Here is an 18,015-nt window from a genome sequence, read left to right as displayed (position 1 = left end):
GCATCCCAGCTCCAACAGATACATCTACATCGTGTCTCCTGCATCTATGGCTCAGAGGACATGGAGGAAGGGGAGGCACAAAAGGATTGTAAGAATCCTAGGAAGTCAGCTTGAAACAGTGCCTCCAAGAAATGGCTGCATACACAAGACTGAAACAATCACACTATCAATAGACAATATCAGTGCCAATGGAAAGGGGTAAAATTTCACAGGGTGCCACCTCAAACCAAAGAACTACTGGCAACTATTGACTGCTGGGAAATGGAGAATTAGTCTCTCCCTGGGATGTGCCCTCTTATTAGTTGTCCAATGCAGCCTTGAAAACTTGAATCATATACACACAAATAACAACGAAAAACAACTTAGCCAGTGGAATACACACACACACACACACACACACACACATATGTATATATATGTATATATATATATGTGTGTGTGTATATATATATATATACTTGTTCATGCACATACATATATATACAACATATATACACAAACACACACATAAATGTAGCAGTAATAAAAACAGCTTGAGAGTGAGAGGGTAGGGGGAAAGACTGGTGGGAGGAAAGGGAGGAGGGAAAATGATGTAATTCTGTTTCAGTTAAAAAAATGTTTTTCTTTTAAAAAGCCTTTTTACGAAGCAACCACGAAGAGGAGGGGAAAGACTGGAGAAAGTAAAGGGAGGAGAGAAAGTGATGTATTTCTACTTCAACTAAAAAAAAAAAAATTCATTTTTTAAAAGTCGTTTTACGAAGCAACCACGAAGAGGGGGAGAAAGGGGGGGGAAGGCGAATCATAGAGTGTCGCCGGTGCCTAGAGAAGCCGGAAGTGCTCTGCGCCCCGCCCCCCGGGGTCGGACTTTCGACACTTTTGTGACTGCGGGGTGCTACGAGGTGCTGCGTTCGCGGGTGGGTTCGGGTCCCCTCCTGTAGGTCCTCCCGCGGGGGCCCGCTGCTTGGGGGTGGTGGGGGTGGGACAAAACACCTTCCTCTGCGGCCTAGTGGCGCCGGGAACGTAGACTCGGCGACCACGGGGGCCGAGCGCCCGACCGGGCCTCGGGCGCCTCGCCTCAGGCCGGTTCCGGGTGTCTGGTCAGTCTCAGGGCGTTTGGCGATGGGATTCTCGGGTCTTGTACTTAAGCTTTGAAAATGGGAGACGTCACAGTTTTGCTTTTCCTGGAGACAAGGTCAGTTCCAAGGTCTTTATTCTGGGGTACTGGAAGAGAGCCAGAACTTTGGAATCGGGTTGCCTGATGGAATCTGGTCTCTGCTACTTTGTGACTTCTCCCAGTCCCTTAACCTTTCTGTGTTTTTGCTATTCTAGGGGAGAATGATACCGCCTAACTTACTGGATTGTTGTGAGGAGTAAATGGCTTCATTTGTGCAAAGGTGCTTAAAATAGTACCAGGCGCGGGGTAATCTGCACAGTGTAAAGATAGCTATTATTACTGTTGCTATTTCTAACTAGGACAGCACTTTTTCTTCATTGATTAGCCTTGGTACTGGCTGTTGTCTTTTGAATTTTAGTGCTATTTATCAGTTCTCTTTGTAATGGATGACTTCTGTATTTTAGGAGGGAAATAAAACATTATGGAAAAGAGCCTATCCCACAGCAAAGACTAAAAGTGGTTTGTGTAGTGTCTTTGATGCTCAGACTCACAGAGTTTTAAAATCCTGGGGATTCCTTTTTTCTATTATTTTTACTTTTTTTTTAGTGGGAGGAGAAGCTTGAGAAACAGGAGGAGCATCTAACAGTGAAGAAGGATAAGGACCCTGGTGTAAGCAGACATTGCTGTTTTGCTCGGTGCTGCGAACCTGCCAGCTTTCTGACCCTCAGCAAGAACCCTCACAAGCTTGAGACTCACATGGATGGCTGATAGATAGAACTGATGATAGGTAGATTGGTGGTAGATTAGAGATAATTAGATCTGAAACTGAGTTCACAACTAATACCCTTTGTTCTTTTCACAGGTTTTTAAAGCTAATATTGACCATACACAGTTTACCATTGTCATTGAGTTGATGCCTCTTGTGGTCTTTGAAAGTCCTTTCATCTTCCTTTTTTTTCTTAAGGAATTTGGATCTTTAACCTCCTCAGGGTGTTCAGGGATCCCTGTAGCATTCTTTTCTCTGTTTGTAACTTAACAAAAAAACAAAAACAAAAACCTTGTCTTTGGTTTACTTATTTGGCAAACACTCTTGGCATGTTGGTAACCAGCCTTCTGGTCCTGTACCTTTGTACTCTGCCCAGTTGGTGAGACTCCAGATAGGAGAGCTGACGAAACGTGAGTGCGTGAAATGGTTATTAAGAATGTATCAGTGTTCGTTTTTCTCCCTACAGCCTCTCCCAAGAGCACCACCCCCATCCAGCCTCAACTCTACTCTTGCCTCCCTTGACCCCAACAAAATGCTTTGGACTATACTCAGGAAAAAAAAAAAAAGATAGAATTTTGTTTGCTATTTAAAATTACATTAGTAAAGACTTAAATGTGAGTCAGAGAGAAACTTCAACTCACCTGCAATAGTGAATGCCCATCATCCAGCCGTAATCTTGTAGTCATCTCTAGTCATGCTTTTCCAGCCTGTCCCCGTTCTGCCCGTTCCTCCATTTGTCCTCATCTCCCCCCCTTTTCCTCCCTTTTCCTGCTCTCCTTCCCTTCCTTCCTTTTATTCTTTTTACAGCAAACTAGAGTCCAAGACAACAGATCCCTTCATCTGCAGGCACAGCAGTGTGTTATAAAGTAGGAACTTTAAGTTAGACATACTATCACTTACAGAATTGACAGTAATTCCTTAATATTGTATTCGTGCTTTCCTGATTGGCCCGTAAGTGTCTTTCACAGTTAAAGCATACTGTGTTTAAACTACATAGCATGCATAGAACCGTTGTCCCTTGTAATCCACATTAGTCCACCTTCCTTTTGCTTTCCTCTTTAAAAGTAACATTTATTTGTGGGAGAACTTGGGTTTTCAGTATTCTCACATCAGCTGCTTTTATTCTACTGACACTTTTGGAAAAAAAATCTTATCTTTAGCTTCTTAATTCTCAAACTTGGCATTTTGGATCACACAGTAAGTTCTCAGATACTGAGGCCTGTGACCCACCCCCAGAGGCTAGTTCAATTCACCTTGGCTATACAACTATTAGGAGGCTTCCCAGTGGTTCTGTTTCATAGAATAACTTTAATACTTTTAATATGTTCTTGTGTTTTTACCTGTACATGAGTTCATGGATATAGAGGCTTGATTAAATTTAGGTTTACTTATTTGAATAAAATTATATTATTTCAGATCTCTGTGACAGCTAACTAGGAAATATTTTCTAATTCTTTGTAAGAGTTGATTTAATCCTCACCCACGTGTGATGGTTCACAACAGTACTTTCAACTCTTGGGAGGTGAGGCAGGAAGATTGCCAAGAGGAAAAAGAAAAAACAAAATTAATGAATCAAGTTTACTGAACTTCTGTCACCTATGTTATCCCATAAATCGTAGAAAATTGGAGTGAGAAATAGAAATTCAAGTGGGCATAGACTTGGAACTGTCTTTCCCTTAGTAATTCTAGCTTGCCTGTTCTGATCTCATCTCACTGTGTAAAGAGGGATATACTGCCATTTCAGTGTACCCACAGAACTTTGCAGTCAGTCCTAGTTTAAAATCTAGCTTGAATCCTTCTGATTCAAAGGAATCAGATCTTCTGTCCCTTTTAAGGTGCCTCGGATTCTCAGCTTCTGGGAAGCTGTGAAAAACTGAGGCACTGACTAGTTAATATGTGACATTTCCAGGGTCATACATCTGATAATGATAGGGAAAGGACATTTGTAAATGTTGTCTTATTATAGTGGCCATGTTCTAACTCAGATGGGATTCTCAACCAGCCTTCTCTGTCATGCATGATGCCAACTTTAGCTCCCTGTGAGGCATATTGGGCAACTACTGAATGCCCATTTAACACTTACAGCTTTTGAGGTTACACAGTGAAAGAAAGTGAGGGTGCTTCCTTTACTCATTTTGTATGGGTCAGAGATCTCCAGTACATCTGCCTATCCATCACCTGTCCATTGTCCAACCATGGAAATAAGCTTGCCTGTCTGTGTCCTCTGAAGGCAGTCTTTGTCCTTAACTTCTTACCTGCTCTAAGTTTTCTATAAGCTTATAACACTGAGATGTATCAGCCAGTTTTCCAGTTTTGAAGTTTTATATTCGTGTGTAAAACATTTGTATATGGTGTATGTTTGTGTTCTGATGTTTGTGCATGTATGTATACTGGTACATGCACACATGTGTGAACATGGAAGCCAGAGATCGGTATTGAATGTCTTCTTCTATTGCTTTCCACCTTTATTTTTATTTAATTACTTATGTTTTGGAGACAGGCTCTCTCACTGTACCTAGAGCTCACTAGTTGGGTAAGAGTTGGTTAACAAACTCTAGGGATCCTCTCATCTCTACATCCCCAAGGTTGGAATTACAGATGCTTGCCACAATTTTACACAATTGCTGAGGATCTGAACTCAGGTCCTCAAGCTTGTGTAGCAGGTACTTTACTGACTAAGCTGTAGTCCTAGCCTCTACATTTGGACTTTTGAAATAGTGGTTTATAGTACCCAAGGTCACATTTAGCAACTGGAGGTGCTATTGTCACCTAGTGGGCAGAGACCAGGAGGGCTGCTAACCATTCTGATACCATTCTGGTAGTCCCCTCTTTTTTATACCATAGAGGTAACCTCACTTAAATGCCTGAATTTGAGAAAAATCGCCTTGGAATGAATTTTAGTAAAAAGGCATTTGCATTTATTTAGTCTTTTCTCTTACACAGTAATTATTCTCTTTCTACTATATATTAATACCTGAGAAATAGGAAAACAAGGTGAGGACAGCTGTTTTCAAGAAATTCACAATCCAGTGAGATAGACTATTTTTTTAGAAAGATTGTTTTAGTATATATAGGGCCTGAATTGCCCTAGATTTCGCTATGTAGACCAGGCTGGCATTGAACATGCAGCTGTACTCCTGTCTCTGCCTGATGAGTGGCTGGGATTATAAGTATCCTCCATCAAGCCTGGCTGACAAGTTTTATTTGACATTTCCCAAAGTTCCAGCAGGGGGTTGTATGTTTACACATGCCCTGGTTAGGAATTTTAGATCACTGTCTGATTGAAGCTTGGGAAAATAGGGTAGGGAAAGCATTCCTGTGTGTTTACTCTGCTGGAAAAAAAAATATTGCTAATAGCTGTGAGGATAGAGAGACATTGCAGGGTAGAACAGATTGGAGTAAATGATCCATGTTGAAACTGAGAAGAGGCAGTTACAAGATTATGAGGATGCCTACGGGTAGAGCTGCTGCATGTAGAGAATGCTGCAATGGGAAAGTGTGAGAGAGCAAGAGAATTAGCTTTGTTTGAAGCATATTGACTTAGGTTTGTTTGTAAAATTTCCACTTAGAAATATCTGGGCAGCAACTCAAGATAGGGTTCAAGAGTCCTTATCTAAGAAATAGGAACTACATAAAATCTTGCAAGGGACTCAAGAATATGGGGTGGGGGGTCAAGAACATAATGCCAGAATAAGTAAGAATCCCATTCTTACTTAGGAGGAGAAAGGCCAGTAAACTACTGTGATGTTAATGCACTACTTTATTGGTTGATAATAATATACTACTCTCCACATGCTAACCATTGTTCACAGTGCTCACAACATTTCTGTTGTCCCTAACCTGCTAACATGAGGAAATCAGGGCACAGAGATGTGTGATTTACCAAAGTTACCCATTTGGCTTGAGTCGAACCAGAATTGAGACCAGGAATCCTAGCTTGGGAGTCTACATACCTAATCAGACTGAAGGAGGGCATTGACGAGAAAATAAGGAGGCAACAGAAGGAAAAAGGTCCATAACCCAGGGATGAAATAAAAACAGTAACTTCGGCCTGGTTACCTGAGCAGCCATGGAACGTAGGAACTGAAAGAAGGTTTTTTGGCTACCAAGGTGTATGGTATACATCTCTATTGAAACCTTGGCAGAAAACTAGAGTTGGAGTCTGGAGGGCTTTGGCCTTGAAGCGTAGCCAACTGAATAAATAGGACCTTGCCCTCATGGAACTTTTCCTATTTTCTAGATGCAGAACACAAGATTTCTGTTTATGATGCTAGCTTGACAAGCTTAAGTCTGCATGCACCTCATTGTTACTTTACACTAGTGCACATTCTTTTCCTAAGCAAACCACATTTTTCATTTACTTTTGGTGTCTCCCTGTGGATTTGAATAAGAGCAGTGAACACTAGTCATGGCACAGCCTGAATGCTCTCTCCTGTTTGGAATTTCTTCTGCTAAATTACTCCATTTTTTTTAATTGACTCTGAAGTTCTCTTAGCAAGGACAGAATGCAGCCAGATACTTTGCCGGGATGTAAACATAAACAGATTTTACCAGCTAGGCCTCCACTGCTCACTTATTTCTGGCATTCTGGAATTCCAAACTCCCACCAGAATGGCCTGTTAAGCTTTACTTGTATCCATAGGGTCGTACCCTACAGCTGCAAACTCTTCTCTCCACAAACCAATCTATAGTTGTAAGAAACACGGGGTCACGTTTATCACAGCAGTGGCCTCTGCTCTGGACTAGTTACAGTAGTTACTTTCTTGTTGCAATGACAAAATATCAAAAGAAGCAGACAAAGAACAAGTTTATTTTGGTTGGCCGTTTGAGGGTACAATCCAACATAGAAGCATAAACTCATATTCTGTCTAGTGAGGAAGCAGAGAGGTTCGCTACTGCCCCACTTGCTATCTCCTTGACTGGGACCGGAATCCACGGAATGATGCCACCCACAGTCACATATGATTCTAAATCCCCCAAGATGGTACAGAGACATTTGAACGTGGGGATCTCCTCAGCTGCTCCTTGGCAGTTTCCTTGGGGTCCTGGGCCTAGGAGGAGGGGAGCATTTGCAACTATAGTGGCTTATAGTTATTTCCACCTCTCAGTAGTCTTTTACAGAAATACAACTCACAACTACAGTAAACGGGAGAACTGCTTGGTTCGGGATGGCTAGAGAATCAAGGGAAAGCACAACCCTGGACTCACACTCTGCAGAGGACCAGATGGAGCTCCTGGTCATAAAGGTGGAACAAGAAGAAGCCTCTCCCTTGGCAGAGGAGGCCAGTTGGCTGGGCAGTCCTGGGCCCGACCGCTCCCGCCAGCGTTTCCGCGCTTTCCGCTACCCAGAGGCAGCCGGGCCCCGGCAGGCGCTGAGCCGGCTCCGCGAGCTCTGCAGACAGTGGCTGCGGCCAGACATGCACAGCAAGGAGCAGATCCTGGAGCTGCTGGTGCTGGAGCAGTTCCTGACCATCCTGCCAGGGGAGCTGCAGGCCTGGGTGCGAGAGCAGCACCCCGACAGCGGGGAGGAGGTGGTGGCGCTGCTGGAGTACTTGGACAGGCAGCTGGATGAGACACCTCCACAGGTAGAAGGAACAGGTTTAGACCCACGTCCCGTGCCTTTCAGAAACCTCAAGCAAGATCCAAGGGAGGCATTGCTTAGGGCCCGCAAAGTCTGTCTATGCTGGGAACCTGAGGTAACCAGCGAACTGACCTGGGCCCCTCAGAGTAGTTAATCGCATAAAGGAAAAAGGAAAGGATTGTGGAAGAACTCAGTCCTAGTGAGGCTGGGGCAGCATGTGTCCGGCAGAGCGGTGAAAGGTTACATGTGTACTTCTTACTCGTGTGTTGAGTAAGACACAGGACTGGTTTGAGCAGTGGCAATAGGCACAAACGACTTTGTAGGTCCTTTATTGGTTTGTCACATGAAACAACATCTGCAGTACTGTGGTGTTTATGTCAGGCACCTTGGTAGTTACGGCTAACAGTAGAGGGGAATTTACAGTTTTCTTAGAACCTAGAATCTAAAGGGGTTATTTTTGAGTTTGGGGTTTTGTTTTTTTCCTATCCAAATTTATGGGTCCCTTGTTTAAACCTCTGGTAGAAAACGAGCCAGGTTTAACATCCATCTCTGATCTGTTTTAGCAGACAATTTTCTCTTGTAATTCCCTAGTGTTTTTGTATGGGAGAACTCATGGCCTTCTATGCAGTGACCAAGACCAAGGTTCTACACTTGGAAGTTATTTCCTTCCTGACTTGTGTAACAGTAAAAAGTCGCCACAATTCTCTGGACTTTTATGCTGTATAAAAGATTTGGAAAGGCTGAGCAGAAGGGAAAAGAACTTAGAAACTGTGGCTTAGTGGTCTAGAGGCAGGACAGGCCATGCCTTAGTGAGTGGTTTCCCTCGCTCTGTAGACTAAGCTAGAAATACCATCCTCAGTCTTCTAAGATATGTGCAGATGATGGACTTAGATCACCATTTTCCTAGAGTGGGTCATAAATCTATAGTGTATAATAAGCATTAAATGAGCTGTGGAAATACTTGCCTAACCTCCCATCTTAGCTTTGCCATTTAGTAGCATGATTTTAGATAAGTTGTACCCTTATGGAGGAATTGTTTGTATTAAATGAGTACATATTTGTAGAATTTGGATACAGTGCCAAGCTGATAGGAAGTACTTTGAAAATGTCTAATAAATAGATGGAAAATAAAAATAAATGAATGACTTCTAGGTTCCAGATGACGACGATGGGCAGGAACTCCTTTGCTCCAAGGCAGTACTGTTCACATCAGCTCAGGGCTCAGAAAGTAGCCAGATGGAGCCCATGGAGCCTCTGCTTAAGCAGGCGTCTTTGAGATCCCTGCCCTCAGAAGTCAGAGGTTAGTATTACTAGGCTTTATGGGTATTTTGGTTTGTTTGTTTGTTGTTTTTTCCCCTTCTTGTAGTGGTGCATGTGGTGAATCCAGGACTTCACACAAACTAATAAAGTGCTTTTGCATATCTTCAGAGAACATCTTTGCATCTGGTAGCAGTCTAGTATTTAGAAAGGAAAACATTTTATAAACTTGTTTTGCATAAATTTATTAGTCAAGTTTTTAAACCTGGGTTTTACAATACAAGAAGGCTGATGCTAGTGTGAATCTCACCCAGAGCTTCTTTTTGTCATAGTCACCCAGGGGCACTGTGGAGAAGATGGAGTGACAGCTACTAGGCTCACATCAGAGCTGCAGGTGAGTTAGAGCTGTTCCCCCTCCTCAACATTCTTTACTAGTAGTGTGCATCTCCACACTTATCTCTATCCCTATCCTCAATTCTCCACCCAGTTCCTGGTTGGGATGTGAATTTCCTTATCCATCTCAAGGTTTGTTTACTGTTTAACTTCGAGTAGCATTTTAAAAAAATTATTTAATGTTATTTTATGTGCATTGGTATGAGGGTATCAGATTCCTTGGAACTGCAGTTACAGACAGTTATGAACTGCCATGTGGGTGCTGGAAATTGAACCCAGGTCCTCTGAAAGAACGGACAGTGCTATTAACTACTGAGCCATCTCTCTTGACCCTTGCACAACATTCTTGAGGTCTCACCATTTGGGGGTGGGATAGAAAGGCTGTGTGCTTGCAACCCAGATATTCCATATTCCATCTCTTTGGTGGGATTTTATTCTTTTAGGGGTTGCTGAAAATGGAAGATGTAGCCCCAGTCCTTTCCCCCAGATGGGCAGAGCAGAGTTCATCTCATTTGAACCTCTACAAAGATGAGATGCAGGAAAACGCTGGCAGCCTGGTTTCCCTGGGTAAGACTGATGAGTACTAATTTCTTCTCAGCTTCTTGCTATCTTTTATATAATAGAACCTATTTCCCCTGTTAGGCTGTTAGAAGCTATTGAGTTCATTATGTCTGAAATTATAAACACACTTTGAAACACTGTTATTGACTAGCTCCTTACTGCTTGTAATTGTGGTTCTTTGTCCTTTGTCTTAGTTAGGGTTTCTATTGCTATGACAAAACACTATAACCAAAAGCAACTTGGAGAAGAAAGGGTTTATTTCACTTAACAGTTCCACATCACAGCCTACCATCAAAAGAAGTCAAGACAGGAACTCCAGGCAGGAGCCTGGAGGTCGAAACAAAAGCTACAGAAGAGCACTGCTTACTGGCTGGCTCCTCGTGGCCTAGTCAGTCTGTTTTCTTGTGTATTCCGGGGGTACCTGCTCAGGACTGGCACTGCCACAATAAGCTAGGTCTTCCTACATTGACAGTTTATCAAGGAAATGTCCCCACTTGTCTACAGGCCAGTCTAATAGAGGAATCTTCTCAATTAAGATTCCTTCTTCCCAGATAAGTCTAGGTTTGTGTCAAGTTGGCAAGAACCAGTAGCATACATTCTGTGTGTTGCAGTGACAGTGAATGGGGTAAAGCATAGAGTCCCCTGTATTGTTCTGGCTCAGCGGAGATGCTCAGGGAATACTGAGCACTGAAGGGTGCAGATCTCACAGGGACAGCACACTTGCTGAGCATGCATGAAATCATGGCTTCAATGAACTGCAAAAAAAAAAAAAAAAAATTTCCTTTTCCTCCCTGTTCCTATCCATGACTAGTAAAAAGACTGAGGAGCCTCTCCACAAGAAATGGGTTGTGGAATCATGGTTAGAAGCCACATTAGACACCAGCCCTAAGCCTAAAGGCAAGGACACAGAAGGTTACAAAACTTGTCAAATGTCACATACTTGGTGGCATGGTAGGGCCTCCAGTTTTTCTCAGAGAACTGATGATCTGTTCTGGTGTGCCTGCCACTGCCAGAGCACAGTTTACCATAACTACTTTTGTCTTTGTCCTAGTTAGAGTTTCTATTCCTGCAACAACACACCATTACCAAAAAGCAAGTTAGGAGGAAAGAGTCTATTCAGCTTACACATCTACATTGCTGTTCATCACTGAAGGAAGTCAGGACAGGAACTCAAATAGAACAAGATCCTGGAGGCAGGAACTGGTGCAGAAGCTATGGAGGGCTTGAAGTTAGGGAGTCCTGCTTACTGGCTTGCTTTCCATGGCTTGCTCAGCCTGCTTTCTTGTAGAACTGGACCACCAGCCCAGGGATGGTACCACCCACAATAGACTGGGCAGTCCCCCAACAATCACAAAAAGGGAAAATGCCTTACAGCTGGATCTCATGGAAGCATTTCCTCAACTGAGGCTCCTTCCTCTCTGATGACATACAAACATATCACTATTAAGCTACAACCCTTCCTTTCTTATTCATTCCCAAGATATAACATTAAAATCATTGTCTTGGTTAGGGCTTTACTGCTTTAAACAGACACAAGGACCAAGGCAACTCTAATAAAGACAACATTTAATTGGGGCTGGCTTACAGCTTCAGAGGTTCAGTCCATTAACATCAAGGTGGAGCACATCAGCAGGCATGGTGCAGGAGAAGCTGAAAGTTCTAGCTCGTCATCTGAAGGCTGCTAGAAGATGCCTGGCTCTCACATAGTTAGAAGGAGGGTCTCAAAGCCCACATCCTTTTCCTCCCAAAAGGCCACCTCTACTCCAACAAGGCCACACCTCCAAATAGTCCCACTCCCTGGGCAAAGCATATTTAAATCTCCACATTCATGAATAACTTTAAAAATTCCAGTCTTTACAAATTCAAACACATTAAATTAAAAGTCCCTGGGACTAGAGTGATAGATGGCTCAGCAGTTAAGAGCACTGGTTGCTTTTCCAGAGGTCCTGAGTTCAATTCCCAGCAACCACATGGTGGCTCACAACATCTATAATGTGATCTGATGCCCTCTTCTGGAATGCAGGTGTACTTGCAGATAGAGCATTCATATACATAAATAAATCTTTAAAAAATAAAAGTCCAAAGTCATAGCTGTGGACACCAATAAAAATTAAAATTAGCCGGGAGGTGGTGGCGCACGCCTTTAATCCCAGCACTTGGGAGGCAGAGGCAAGCAGGTTTCTGAGTTCGAGGCCAGCTTGGTCTACAGAGTGAGTACCAGGACAGCCAGGGCTACACAGAGAAACACTGTCTCAAAAAACAACAAAACAAAACAAAACAAAACAAAACAAAAAAACAAAATTAAATGAAATACCTCCAAGAAGGAAGAACCAGGGGACAGAAACCATTTGCACCAAGCAAAACCAAACCAACAGTATAAATAATTCAATGTCCAATTATCTGGGATTCACTCAGTCTTCTGGGATTCTCCAAAGGGCTTGAGTCACTTCTGTGGTTCTACTCTTTACATCACACCCTGCTTATCTTCTAGCTCTAGCTGGCTCCATTCTACTGTTGCTGCTTTCTTGGTGACCATTCCATGGTACTGACATATCCAAAATACTAGGTTCTTCTGTTTCAGCTAGGCTGTACTTTCTCAAAAAGCCCCTGATAGGCTCTCTTCATGGTGCCAAGCTTCAAATTCTTTGCATGGCCCCTTCAATCCTGCATCTTCACCAATGGCCTTTCCTGGCCTCTCACAGTGTCAAGCCTCAGGCTGCTCTCCATGACCCCTTCATGTCTTCAAAACCAGGACCACCTGGATGACCTTACAGATTACCAAGTCTAGCTGCTAGCAATAAGTACAATCTTGACCGCCTCTGGAGCATACCTTCTAAGTGCTGATTCTCAGAAAACACTTCCCAGAAGATTTCACCTCAGGGATGCTGGTCTCTTCTTAATCACCACTAATTTCTTAGCTCCAGCTACCCAGGAGCTAAGTTTCACTAAGCTAAGTTGTCCCAGGAAAGCAAAGGTTTCACTTCCATGGTGCTGGTCTCCTTTTAATTGTGGCTGACTCTTAAACCCCAGCTGACCAGACTAACAGAATCTTAATTCAAAATAGCCAACTGGATACACTGAGCTCTCAACACTAAGTGGCTTTTCTAACTCAAAATTCTTCCACAGTCCTCCCAAAATCATGGTCAGGTCTGTCATAGCAATACCCTACAATCCTACTACCAACTTGTCTTTGGGTTTCTATTGCTGCAACAAAACACCATGACCAAAAAGCAAGTTGGGGAGGGAAGGGCTTACTCAGCTTACACTTCCACATTGCTGTTCATCACTGAAGAAAGTCAGGACAGGAACTCAAGCAGCGTAAGATCCTGGAGGCAAGAGCTAATACAAAAGCCATGGACAAATGGGACTTACTCAGGCTTGCTTCCCCTGGCTTGCTCAGCTTGCTCAGCCTACTTTCTTATAGAACCCAGGACTGTCAGTCCAGGGATAGAACCACCCACAATGGGCTGGGCCCTCCCCAATTGATCACTAATTGAGAAAATGTCATATAGCTGGATCTCCTGGAGGCATGTCCTCAACTGAGGCTGTTTCCTCTGATGACTTTAGCTTGTATCAAGTTGTCACAAAACCAACCAGTACAATCTTTATCACTTGCCATGTTTTCTGTTGCTTCCTGTGTTCAGTCTTTCTCGCATCTGTTCTAGTTTCTTTTCTGTTGCTGTAATAAATACTATATGACCCAAGTACTACGACTCCTTGAGGGAGTAAAGGGTTTATTTTTATCTAGTCCAAGCAGGAACTCAAACAGGAACCTGAGGGCATGGACTGAAGCAGAGACCTTTGAGAAATGCTAACTGGCTTACTCCCTGGGATGGTTTGTTTATGCTTGGCCCAGGGAGTGGCACTATTAGAAGGTGTGGCCCTGTTAGAGTAGGTGTGTCACTGTGGGTGTGGGCTTTCAGACCCTTATCCTAGCTCCCTAGAAGCCAGTATTCTGCTAGCAGCCTTCAGATGAACGTGTAGAACTCTCAGCTCCTCCTACACCATGCCTGCCTGGATGCTGCCATGTTCCGGACTTGATAATGGACTGAACCTCTGAACCTGTAAGCCAGCCTCAATTAAATGTTGTCCTTATAGGAGCTCCCTTGGTCATGGTGTCTGTTCACAGAAGTAAAATCCTAACTAAGACACTTACTTACTTTCTTCTACAATCAGGACTACCTGCCCAAAGATGGCACCACTGATAATATGCTGGGTCCTCCCAGTGATTAAACAAGAAAATGCCCCACAGAGTTGCCACAGACCAATCAGATGGATGTAGTTCTTCAGTTGAGATACCGTTATAGTTTGTGTCAGATTGACAAAAAGTCACTAGCACAAGTTAGTTGACCCTTGTCAAATACATCCATTATTAAACCATAACCTTTCCTTTCTTGTTTATATCTAAGACCAGCATAAAACAGTATAATTTTATAAATTGCAAAATCTTTTAAAAAGAAAACCTCAACACTTTAAAATTCAGAATCCCTTTAACTTATGGTTTCTGTGAAATTAAGAACAAGTCATGGGCTAGAGAGATGGCTCAGAAGTCAAGCACACTGGCTGCTCTTACAGAGGTCCTGAGTTCAATTCCCATCAACCACATGGTGGCTTATAACCATCTGTAATGAGGTCTAGTGTCCCCTTCTGGCCAGCAGGCATACATGCAGGCAGAACACTGTATGCATAATAAATAAATAAACCTTTTAAAAACAAAACAAAAAAAAAGAACAAGTCAAATGATTTATTCTAAAAGGAAAGCACTGGGGCATAAAAACAATCCCATTTAAGCAAAGCCAAAGTCCAGCAGTGTAGCTCCAAATCTTGTAGTTCAGTATTCAAGACCTATGACTCACTAATGATGTTCTGGCCTCTGAAGGGCTTAGCTCTATTTCTTTCCAGCAGAGAAAGTGAAGTATTTAATCTTAGCTACATGTCTTTGCTGCCTTCCTATTATTACACCTTTGGGGTTCCCCTACAACCTCCACTGTGTATCCACAGGAATCCTTAGTTCCTCCACTGCCTTTCTCTCCACTCCCACTATTCCTGGTTATGCCCTTCTTCCAACAACCCCATTCCTGCCTTCATGCCTCAGTAGCTTTTCTGTTATCCTCCTTTTTGTTTCATCCTAATTTCTGCACTTAAATGTTTAACCTTGCTGAACATATAGACCTTTGTGATTATTGTCTCTATGCTACTCATTACAGTGCTCCTATGCAAAGCATAATTAACAATTATTGGCATTTGTGTTTCAGATCAGGACATGCAGACTAAGGTTAGGGACTTGCCTCGAGCTGAAGAATACAGGGAACAAAAGCCTGAGCAGACAGTGTGCTTCCTGGGTGAAGACACTGTCCAGACTGCTACAGGTGCAGAAGCCAGTGAGCAGGAAGGCAAGTTACAGACAACACAGAAGAACACCACAGGAAACAGGCGGTTCTATTGCCGTGAATGTGGGAAGAGCTTTGCTCAGAGTTCAGGCCTAAGTAAACACAAAAGAATCCACACTGGATTGAAACCCTATGAATGTGAGGAGTGTGGCAAAGCCTTCATTGGAAGCTCAGCTCTCATTATTCATCAGAGAGTTCACACTGGTGAGAAGCCATATGAGTGTGAAGAATGTGGTAAGGCCTTCAGTCACAGCTCAGATCTCATCAAGCACCAGAGAACCCACACTGGGGAAAAGCCCTACGAGTGTGATGACTGTGGGAAAACCTTCACTCAGAGCTGCAGCCTCCTTGAACATCACAGAATTCACACCGGGGAGAAGCCATACCAGTGCAACATGTGTCCCAAAGCCTTCAGGCGTAGCTCACATCTCCTGAGACATCAGAGGACCCATACTGGGGATAAAGATTTTTTTGTTCCAGAGCCTTACTGGGAAAGTCAGAGTAGGGTGGAAAGCCATTGGGAAAATATTGAAACTCCTGTGTCTTATCAGTGCAATGATTGTGAGAGAAGTTTCAGTAGGATTACAAGCCTTATTGAACACCAAAAAGTACACACTGGTGAGAAGCCCTTTGAGTGCCAAACCTGTGGAAAAGGCTTCACCCGACCTTCATACCTTATTCAACATCAGAGAAGACACACAGGGAAGAAAACTTCTGTCACAGTGACCCCTGCTGTACATTCCGAAGTTGGTGTTCAACTGTCATTGAACTGAAGCTACTCTGGAGTTCTTTTGTTTTTTGGTTTTTTGGTTTTTTTCAGTCTGGAGTTCTTAATGACTACAGAAGTCATAGACTGAGGCTCTATTTGATAATGTACATCCTCAGATATTAGGAATCTGGCTAAGGCTTATCTTCTACATTCTAGAAGGTGACTAGAAAAAAAAACAACTTATTTCATGAAAGAGTTGTCTGCAAGAGTTCTCACCCACTGGAATTAAATGGGCTTCCTGACTATCAAATTGCCTTCCCTTGGCCTGCACTTCATGTCTCTTGAGGGAATGGTTATGTTTCGGGGGTGTTACTCTGATCCTTCATTAGGCTAATGAGCCCGTCACATGTGGTCAGACTTGGAACTCTTATGTCCTGCTTTGTGCCTTGTATACAGGTGCTAATAAACATTTATTAAATATACTGGTGAGATTTCCTACATAGCTCTGAAAACCCATTATCTGGAAATTCTCACCAAGGCCATTTGTATATCTTTAAAAAAAAAAAAAAGATGATGTTTTAGATTGAATCAATGTAGTACTGCTTTGCTTTTGTTTTTTGGCCAAGTACCCCAACTTGGCAGGGCAGAGGTGAAGGTAAGGTTACTGTGCTAGAATCCTTTAATTCTTTACCTAATTTAGGAATTCTGTGAGAGTGCCTTAAACAGCTTTCTTAGCATTAAGTCATTGTGAATGTGCCACCCATGGAATTCCACTAATATTTTTTTCCTGTTAATTTTGTTACTCTTGAGAGAACAAAAAAGAAAAACTTTAAAGAAAAAAAAACTTTCCTACTCATGTAGTGTAAAAACCAGTTTCAGAATAAAGTGATCAATGTCTAAAGCTCAGCCTCTTGGTTCTCACTTGGATGGTTATCTTGGGTCCAACCAAGAGCTCCTGCATCCTCTTCTTATTTCAAAACCACTGTGCAAAGGCGGTCCATATGATCCAGCAGAGTTGCTAAAGGATCTGGTTTGTGTGGGGCTTCACTACTGAGTAAGCAGCAGTTGGTCTCTTGATGTGCTTTGCTCCACACTGCTTAGCATAGGAGAGAGATTTCATAAGTCACACTCCATAAGCAGTGACATTGCTAGCTTGCCGTGGAAGAACTGTCTATCAGCAGATGTTTGTCTATCTCCTACTATACTGCTGGGGAATTAACTATGTAAACGCTCTGGGTTGGCTCTGAGTCTTTTATTTTAGAGTATTTCAGTAGTCTCACTTAATCCCAGCACTTGAGAAGCAGAGGCAGGCAGATTTATGAGTTTGAGGTTCACCTGAACTCCAAGAGCAAGTTCCAGGAGATTCTTGGATACACAGAGAAACTCTATCTGAAAGCAAACAAAAACAAAAGAAAAATCACTTCAGTGGAATGCTGGGGAGATGGCTCAGAAGTTAAAAGTGCTTGTGTTTGGAGATGAACCATGTTCAATTCTCAGTACCCACACAGTGCCTTGAAACCATCTGTAACCCAGTTCCAGGGGATCCAACACCTTCTTCCGATACTTGGTGCACAGATATACATAGGAGCAAAACACTCATAAATAAATCTAAACATCCTTTAAAAGAGAGTTTCAGGAACATGGCATTAAATGTTCTACTTTTCTCAAAGGTTCACCTATAACACGTATTGATAATAAGCTGCACAAAGCCTATCCCTGCTAAGTCCACACTTTGGCAAGCCAATGAATTCACACAAAATATTTAAAACAAAAATTGCTTGCTTTTGGATCCAGAATGTGTTGACTAAATCACCTGTAACCAATGCCATTACACATGGCAATTATGTTCACTCCCAGTAACTCCCCTTGGACCCTCTTCAGGTCACTTTTTTTTTTTAAAGATAGGAATTTTTTTTTTTTAAGATAGGACTTTTTTTTTTAAGATTGTATTTATTTTATGTATATGACTACACTGTTGTTGTCCTCAGACACACCAGAAGAGGACATCAGATCCTATTACAGATGGTTGTAAGCCTCCATGTGGTTGCTGAGAATTGAACTCAGGACCTATGGAAGAGCAGTCAGTGCTCTTAATCACTGACTCATCTCTCCAGCCCATCTTTTTTCTTTTCCTTAACTGGACTGCCACGGACTGGGGTTTCTTGCGGGGTCCCTCATTCCGCGGGACGATGGGTTCTGGCCAGGTGGGCACGGGATTCGGCTTTGACAAACAGACTACACACG

At 42.8% G+C, this 18,015-nt stretch overlaps 1 protein-coding gene across 5 annotated transcripts; it reads left to right on the top strand.

Moving 5' to 3' along the window:
• Nucleotides 1-843: 843 nt before the first annotated feature.
• On the top strand, nucleotides 844-16,672 carry LOC116082734 (zinc finger protein with KRAB and SCAN domains 3). Of its 5 annotated transcripts, none has more exons than XM_031359638.1 (6): nucleotides 844-914; nucleotides 6,989-7,465; nucleotides 8,614-8,761; nucleotides 9,051-9,112; nucleotides 9,555-9,678; nucleotides 14,928-16,672. In XM_031359638.1, exons 2-6 carry the CDS (start codon nucleotides 7,049-7,051, stop codon nucleotides 15,833-15,835), a joined length of 1,659 nt encoding a protein of 552 aa, XP_031215498.1. In that variant the 5' UTR covers nucleotides 844-914; nucleotides 6,989-7,048; the 3' UTR covers nucleotides 15,836-16,672. The 5 variants fall into 5 exon arrangements, with proteins under 5 accessions (XP_031215498.1, XP_031215499.1, XP_031215500.1 ...); XM_031359639.1 differs by having other exon boundaries at nucleotides 852-914; nucleotides 6,992-7,465; XM_031359640.1 differs by having other exon boundaries at nucleotides 860-1,192; nucleotides 6,992-7,465.
• Nucleotides 16,673-18,015: the final 1,343 nt, after the last annotated feature.

Source organism: Mastomys coucha, unplaced genomic scaffold (genome assembly GCF_008632895.1).
Source record: "Mastomys coucha isolate ucsf_1 unplaced genomic scaffold, UCSF_Mcou_1 pScaffold7, whole genome shotgun sequence".
NCBI classification, from domain to species: Eukaryota; Metazoa; Chordata; class Mammalia; order Rodentia; family Muridae; genus Mastomys; species Mastomys coucha.
Note: the sequence above shows the minus strand (reverse complement) of the source record. Positions and strands in the feature narration are given on the sequence as shown.